Source organism: Neltuma alba, unplaced genomic scaffold, assembly GCF_004799145.2.
Source record: "Neltuma alba isolate B1F8T4 unplaced genomic scaffold, ASM479914v2 tig00013251_pilon, whole genome shotgun sequence".
Classification (NCBI taxonomy): domain Eukaryota; kingdom Viridiplantae; phylum Streptophyta; class Magnoliopsida; order Fabales; family Fabaceae; genus Neltuma; species Neltuma alba.
The window spans coordinates 8,821-17,301 of record NW_021637546.1 but is presented as its reverse complement, the minus strand read 5'-3'; the positions used below and the strand labels follow the sequence as shown (position 1 = coordinate 17,301).

At 34.8% G+C, this 8,481-nt stretch overlaps 1 protein-coding gene and 1 long non-coding RNA gene across 2 annotated transcripts; both read right to left on the bottom strand.

Annotated features, from left to right (window-relative positions):
• Nucleotides 1-2,417: 2,417 nt before the first annotated feature.
• On the bottom strand, nucleotides 2,418-6,876 carry LOC114735781 (coiled-coil domain-containing protein 93-like). The gene is made up of 9 exons (XM_028923535.1): nucleotides 6,759-6,876; nucleotides 6,385-6,498; nucleotides 4,679-4,858; nucleotides 4,413-4,492; nucleotides 3,813-3,852; nucleotides 3,616-3,723; nucleotides 3,174-3,254; nucleotides 2,811-2,933; nucleotides 2,418-2,662 (listed from the first exon to the last, which is right to left on the bottom strand). The coding sequence occupies exons 1-9, from the start codon at nucleotides 6,783-6,785 to the stop codon at nucleotides 2,606-2,608; spliced, it is 810 nt and encodes a 269-aa protein (XP_028779368.1). The 5' UTR covers nucleotides 6,786-6,876; the 3' UTR covers nucleotides 2,418-2,605.
• A 227-nt stretch (nucleotides 6,877-7,103) lies between these two features.
• Nucleotides 7,104-7,438, bottom strand: LOC114735761 (uncharacterized). The gene is made up of 2 exons (XR_003739296.1): nucleotides 7,380-7,438; nucleotides 7,104-7,238 (listed from the first exon to the last, which is right to left on the bottom strand). It is a non-coding gene; the product is annotated as an uncharacterized LOC114735761 (long non-coding RNA).
• Between the last annotated feature and the right edge of the window lie 1,043 nt (nucleotides 7,439-8,481).

The following is an 8,481-nucleotide window of genomic DNA, read 5'->3' as shown; positions in this document are numbered from 1 at the left end:
ATAGGGTCGTCAAGCACGCTTGCACCAAATTTCTATCTTAATCCTTCATCCTCAGCAACTTAATTTCATAGCTAATATGCCACGCTGTGGAGCCTTTGTTTTCAAATCAAAAGACGTACGCGTCATGTTTCTTGATTCGTTGGATTTGTGTTGTATATGAATGTAACAAGTTTAGGAATGAGGCTTTGGAATAAGACAAAAGTGTTGGCTGTCAAATGAAAAGATGTGGGATGATAAAGATTAGACTGTGATAATTTATACTACTTCTGGTCCTAATTATAAGACCCAGTTGACTTATTTGAGAAGATTAAGGAAGTAAGTTAAATTAGTTATTTGTAATAAATAAGTTTTGTCATTCCTAAAATATTCTTACTAATTAAGTATATTGGCTAGAACTATCATTGTTAGAAAGATTATCTTGGAAAAAAATGTATAAATATGAGAGGCAAAATGGATTGGGGTCTTATAATTAGGACCAAACAAAAAGTCAAACGGGGTCTTATATTAAGAACCGGAGGTAGTATTATCCCACATCTTTTTACGCATATTTAAAATTAAATTAAATGTTAAATTTAGATGTGGTATGTTTCGTTTTTGTTTGCCGGGGAAAATAAAGCTGAAGAGCAGTCCAACGTTTCTATTATTTCTATATGCCAAATCCGAAAGGCAAAATCATAAAAATTAGGCAGACATGGGACCCACATCATTTCGTTTTTTTTTTTTTTTGTGAAATATTGGGTCTTTGATGTTGAAAAGTCAAAATGGAAGGGATTGTGTATTGCCATTGGAGTTGGAAGAGAAACAAGAAGCGAGGTTGCCACCACATTGGCGGGCGGTGGCTGCTTTTCCCAACGACGGCTGTTGTTCTTGGGCGTCGTGGTCGGAACGCATCACTGGAAATCACTTATTATTATTAAGAGAATATGAATAAGATTAATTAAAAAACAAAAATATAAAATATGTCTTATATATATATATATATGATCAATATTAACTCTTAAATTAAGTCTTACAGTATTTTATGATAATATTTCTCTAATATGTCATATAAAGTTAATATAAACAAATGTATTCAAACTTTTGCTAGCTCGAAGCCCAAGCTGGGGTTCTGCTTCGTCATTGTTTCAAGCAGTCAAGCGAATATGTGCCTCTTCCCCCTTCCTTTATGTCATGTTCCTATTGTTTTGTTTTCTTCTCGCATTTTCAACCTACTTAATTATTTTGATGTTAGGATAGAGACATTTTAAGTCAATATAAGATTCCCTTCTTGATACGATGCAATGTATGGAAAGCTCATCTAATTGACACTAACAATATTCTCTCGTACTTATTTTGTATAGAATTAGAATCTGTTATACTTTTTATTTGTCATTGATTTTTTTCTATGTTAACATCATCTTGGTACGATACCAATGCTTCGGCTTTCTCTATTATTAAACATGTATAAAAATTTGGCAAGACTTTTTAAACACGCTGTTGTCAAAACTTAATATTATACTACCTCCAGTTTTTAATATAAGATCTTGTTTGATTTTTATTTTGATCCTAAATATAAGACCCCCAATATATTTTGTCTCTCATATTTATATTTTTTTTCCAAACTAGTCCTTTTAACAATGATAGTTCTAGCCACTACACTTAACTAGGAAAGATATTTTAGGAAAGACAACACCTATTTATTACAAAACTTAACTTCTTTCCTTAATCTCCTCAAATTGGTCAACTTGTTCTTATAATTAGAACAAGAAGTAGTATTAATTATAATAATCTAATTAACTTACATGTACGTAAACATTTTTCATGATTAACTTTTAAATAATAACTCTTCTAATATTTGCCATTTGAGGCTAGTTCAAATGGTAAAGAGGGGATAAAAAATTGAGTCGTAGTTAAGAATTTAAACCTTTTAAATGTAAATAAAAAACTCTTTAAATTTTTATATTTTATTTCTAAGTATTGTTATCAAATATAAAATTCATAACGAATGGCAATATTCATAATTTATGATAAAATGTACTAATTTCACGTTTAAAAAATGTACAAAATTATTTTCACATAATAAGAAATCACAGTTAAATAATTAAATTTGTCCTAAATTAATAATTTTTCCAAGTTTATCTCTCTCTGAATAATGTGATTTAATTTTTTTTTTTTCAATTTTGAACCTCAATTAATAACAAGGGAAAAATGACAAAAAAAAGAAGAAGTAATTAATGAGGCTGTTGGTGACTAATATTTGAAACCAAAAATTACTTTAAAAATATAACACGCCAGAGGGCCAAGAGGGAGTACTACCCATGCAGGAGAAAACGAGAAACTCAAATTTTAGAGTGAACAGCAAAGCACCTCATTCAATCGTATGACACGCAATTACCTGTTTATACAAGCTAACTATTTGACGTGTCTTTCTTTCTTTCGTTTGGTGTTTTGTGTTGTTTTTTTTTTTTGGGGGGGGGGGGGGAGGCGAGAGAGAGAGAGAGAATTGAAGCCGCAACTTGAAGTAGCAAAGATTCCAATGTTCCACTTTCCATCTTTACATGCCAACTACGGAAGCACGCTTGTCTGACCCTGCGAACACTATTTGGACACCTTGACCATAAGAATGTCAACAATCTCTGCTCGGAACTTGACACCCAAGTTTATCCTTCATGGCGATTTCTTCCTGCAAAAATATTCTTCAAGTGTGAAGCCATAGCTCAGAAGAATCACTGCACAGTGTCATAAAGGAAGAGATATGGAAGGAGGAACAAAGTGTGTGACTAAGAGCTGCCATGAGGCTTAGATTAGAAGGCTGATACTAATTATCATACCTGAAACGCTTTCATCAGAGAATAGCAACGCTTCTGAGCACCAACTGCTGCAGCGTACCGCTTCTTAACATCATCAAGATTTCTCTCTTCTTCTTGGAGCCCTACTTGAACCTTTTCTAGCTTCTACAAATATGAATGCCAGCAGTATAAGCTTGGAATCATATAGACCATATCCAATGGAATCAGCAATTGAAAATATATATATATACACACATATAAATACACACACACACCATAATTTTGTTGATCTAAGACAATTATTTTGCCCAAAAAAAAAACCAATAATTGATTCGTGACTTCAAAAGCTTCAATACGGGGTTCTCTCTGATTTATCATTCATTCATGGCAGAAACTTAGCATTACCTGCTGGCTGCCCTTGACAATTCCTTCCATGGATTTAATAAGTTTCAGACGACCATCAGGGCTACTAAAGGCCTCTTGAAACTGCAGTAAAATGAAATAAAGAGGTTGTCAGCAACCTACTGATCTAATCCATGATAATGGCCACAAATAACAATAATCTACAACAACACACATTGGCAATTTTCTAAGAAACCAAAACATCAAAATGCCAAATAATATAAATCTTGAGTAGTAGAAAATTATGGTAAAGAGAATAATTCTTGAGAAAGATTCAAAGAGCCAAAAAAAGGTACATAAAACTAGGAACAGGACATGATTAACAGAAAACAAGATGAAGAGGCAAAACAAATTTGATAACTTTTTTGCAGTAGAAAAGTTCAATAAGATTTGAGGCACATGTCCAAGAAAGGTTTTGCATCACTCTCCATTCTCCAATGAGTACCTGTGAAATGATGGAATTCAACAGGGATGCTTCCTTTAGCATCAATTCTTTAATTTCCAAAAGAGCATTGTAAGTGGCATAGCATTTACGAGTTTGTCTATGTCTTCCCTGCACATTGGCCATGGGCAAAAAAGTTTATACTAATAAAAGCCCACAAAAATATGTACAGGGTAAATCGCCAAAATGCAAGTGCAAACCTGGATAAGAGCATACAGTTCTGAAAGGCGATGTTCATACCTACAGAAACAGGAACCTGTTAGTATCTAAAGATATCATGTCAAAGGTGTAACAAATTTATATAGCTCTCTTCCCTCCCGTGTACAATATATCTAAATATCATTCTTGAATATTCTGTCATATTCTACATCCTATGTCTCATTCTCACACATACAAATGCTAGATAAATAACTCCCACCTTGAGTTTGAACAAATCATTCTTCCATTAAAACGGTAAATGAATATATTGAGAAATCAATAAAAAATTTTGCATTCAAGAGCAGATTAAGAAATTTATTCGAGATATAGTATTAGTTTCTAATTGAAATTTTTGTTTTAAAGAAACAAGTTATATGCACAATGTGGGACAAAAAAAGGATTTTAATTTTAGCACTGACTATTGATCCTTCTGGTTCTAGTTCTCTTTCATTCTCCTCATACGCCTTAAAACTGTAAGCCGAACAAAGCTGCAATGCATTAGTTACTTGGTTTCCATCTTATGCAGCTCAAACTGAACCTAACCTTGAGCTAGGGAAAATCAATTTCAATGGATGCGTTTGGGGGGGGGGGTGTTAACTTACTGGATGAGCTCTGATTGGCATGGTAGGTCATCAATCTGCCGCTTTACTGCTACGAAATCACTCATTTTAGCAGCAAGTTCCTATTAGGAAGCAAAAGCAGCCAGGTTATACGGCATACTTGGAATCAAATTTTGGGGTGTCAAAACATCGCTTTGACAGAAACAAGAGGGTTGCTTGCGTTTGGCAAGGTGCCAACATGGTTCCAAACATGCTAATAGTGATTAAATAAGGGGAGAAGACATGTCCATTAACTAAAAATATTTTACCTTTTTAGCTGAATCAAGTTTTCCAAGCGATTCACTTAAAGAATGTTGCAGCCCATCTAATAGGATCTTGCTATCACAGCCATTTGCTATTTTCCCCTCCAATTCACCTATTTCAGCTTGAATTTCTGAATGTTTAGCATCACGACTAGACAGAAAATGATATTCCTGCCTCTCAAGATCCTGAACCAAAAAGAGAATAGCATTAGTAATACGTGATTTTCGGACCCTAAAGATTCAAATGACATCCATTGCTCATAATGCAAGCAAAGTTTGTTTATTCAGACAAACAAATAGATGAGAAACCACAAAATCAAATTGTGGCATGGAAATCAGTATCATGCAACTCATGAGTCAATTCATGCAATACAATCCAATTCATATCGGCACCAATTCAAATCCGTAATGGAATTGTTCATGCGCTTGAATAATCATCACGATGCCCACACAAATAGATGTTATTCCAGAAACGATTGATTAATGGCGTGTTTCCGCAATTGGCACTTCATCCCATGTCAGAGTTATGCAGTGGGTCACATTGCTTTTTTTTTGGGGGGTGGGGAACTATTGCCAGATTTATGTCCCAACAAACACCACCATCTACTAAAGCATGATGAATTTTTTTAGAGAGGGAAAAAAAAAAAACCATGAAGATACAGAATGATGCCTAACAATTAAGAATTCTAGTAAAAGAATAATGAAAGATCAAAACTACGGAGCTTTCTTGATAAACAATTTCAGTCTCCTTCGCAGCATAAGAAATGCCAGTCTGTTTCTTTGTGCACATGATTGAGACTTTCCTAGCAAGCAAACCCGAAAATGTCCTTTTGTCTCAAGATTCAAGTGTCATTTGAGTCCTCTCTCAACTTCTAACTCTTTTCCTTTAGAGTGCCATTGAAGTGTTTTAGTTGTTATCACTTACTATGCCTCCTAAATCGAAAGCCAAGAGTACATTAGTTCGGATATTGCAATAAAGTTCTAAAGAGACTTGTGGTTGGTTTATGCATATGTTTTATTTTTCAAGGTATTTTTACTTTACGTCTGAATCTTACAATTTGGTATTATTTAAACAATATAATAGTACGCCTTCCAAGTCATGATGTGAATCAAATTGAATCCTTTGATTCAACATTAGAAAGATGTCAGAAGCTCCAACTCCACAGTTTCAGGCGGTTAGTGATCTCATATACCCAATTCTGCTTCTGTTTCTGTGTGTGAGTGTGTATGTTTGTATGACACGGAGACAATTCATGGTAGATGGTATAAGTGAAACTACATGTTCCTCTGTTTCTCCATCTTAAGTAAGTTAACTATTGAATGCATAGCTTTTCCTCGCCTCTCAGTTCATTTCTTTTCCAAATGTTTAGTCATCTGAAGGCCAACTAAAAATATTAAACTTCTTTTCAGCTTCGAGTTTGTTTCCTATCTTTCTATGCCTATGATATCCTTCCATGAAGTTTAAAATGCAACAAATTTGATATAGTGAGAAATAAAGTTAATTAGTCTGAATTAAACTGAAGACATCATTAAGAAAAAATCTGTTTATTTAATTTTGTACAAGGTGAGAAACTTCATTATCATCAAGTTGTCAAGATTACTGATAAATAATTTACTGTAAATATCATCATTGATACAGAAAGATGGATTAATTGGTAAAACATTTTCACCGTAGAAAATAGAGTTGTTAAATATTTGGGAGAAACAATCACCTTCAAGGACCTCAACAGCATGACCAGCTTCTGTACTGCAGTATCAGCACCCTTGTTACTGATTCTCTCTCGTAGATCCTCCAATTTGTTCACCACACTCATCTTTCGGAGTTTCTGGAATACAACAAAATAAGTGGTGAACCAAACAAATTCAGTAATACACTAGCCGTAGATAGACACATACAAGGATAGCAGACAGATGGGGGAAACTAAAATATAAAAGAAAAGAAAATGATGAATCAATTTCAACGGCAAATAACAGCTCAGATAAAAGCTAGGAAACAATGATCCAATTATTAAGAAATGAAATCAAGACATCTTTTCGTGATAAAGGAGCACGTTGTTCATATCTAACATATGCCACTCTCACCAACCAGTTCATCTAAGTTGCCATTCAACATCTTTGTTGAAATTTCCGTTTCTTCCACTTCCCGCTTGTGTTGCTGATTTGTATGCTCATCCTCTCCGACTAGATTTTCAGAGTGAAAAACATAAATGTTCCATATGAAAAAATAGCAATGCGTTAACCAAAAAAAAAAAAAAAGCAAGCTCGAAAAGAAAAATTAGGAGTCACACCATCCCAGAGAATTCTATCATCATACTTAAGTTTCCATTTTTCATCCATTAAATAACTCAGAAGGTTCTGCATAATTTAATTCGACAGTACATCAACGGGGTTTTGGAAAGGTCTGTTACCTCATTGCCCGTCTTCGTGTTTCAATTGAACACGATCCACGAGCCATTGTACGACAGGAAAAATAAATTCACTGTCAAGATGATGAATATGGGAAGGTTTAAGTGGGTAAGGACATCCCACTAATCCTAAAGCTTCCTCAATGCATTCTACATTGCCTCTGCACCTCAAAACCCAGATAAACCACCAACCATCAATTTGGTGAAAAGAAATCGAAGTGTTTTCTTTTTATCTTGGAACTGAGGATTTAGGAAGGAATAACAACAAACATTTTTTTTTCCCAAAAAGAAAAGATACTTACATTAAGCTCCCTTGCCTCGGGTCAGGGGGGTTGAGAGCAGCGAGGCACCATGCGAGGCAACGAGCTTCTCAGCAGACGGCGGAACACACGGGACATCGGACAGGATCTCTTGCGTTCGCAGTCTAGTCTCCGTAACCGGCGGCGTTGAGGAGATCGAAAATCAGACCAAGACTATTTTCCGACTTCGATTCCTCCATATGCAGTTTCGCTCATCGCAGTCTCCGATGGCGTGAGTGAAAACGGTTTGATTCGGTTCTCTGCGTTTTCCCCTTCCGTGTCATGTTAGTTGGCTAATGAGGTCTCGTGAGAATTACCACTTATTTCAGTTTTATTTTAAATTAATTTAATTTTAAATAAAAATTTTAATTCATTTTATTTTTTAAAATATTTACACATATTAAAAGTTTTATTATATAATAGTTCTAACTAATATGATTAATAAGGATTTAAAAAAAATATTTTTAAAAATAATTAGTTTAAATCATTTTTTTAATTTAACTTTTGTAATAAAAGTTTGGAAGAATTTAATTATAAAAAAGCATCCCAAAAACACACTGGAGTTGTTGGGTACTGGGCCTGGGCTGAACATGTTAGGCAACTCCGGGCCTCCCCCCCAAATAAAACCCAGAAGAAACAGAACTTTGTCTGGATCTTGGGCTTGCCTTGCCTGGCAACAAAAGATGGTGCCTGGGAGGTCGGCTTTCAAATTTAGCGAGCGACATTGGTTATGGTTTTCATTAGAAAGATACCGGGCGATATGTGTGACGTGTGTGTGACTGAAAATGACTCTTTAATACAAAGGCCTATGCTCAAACACCATAACCTTGTTGTAAGATTCAGGTCGAAACTCATCAATTTCCGCGTCATTACATTTCCACATACTTACGACTCTCATGTATCTTCACTGATAATTATGGCAACCACTCTCGAACAAGTAAATCACAGATGAAGTCATAGACACCAACTTGAGTGTGTGTGTGTGTGTGAGTATATATATATATATATAATTTTTAGCTTGAATTCTCTGGTTTGGTATGGATGAGTTGGAAGGATGAGAGGGCTTGAAATAGTTTTCAAGCTTGTTCTTACGTTTCTGAATCTC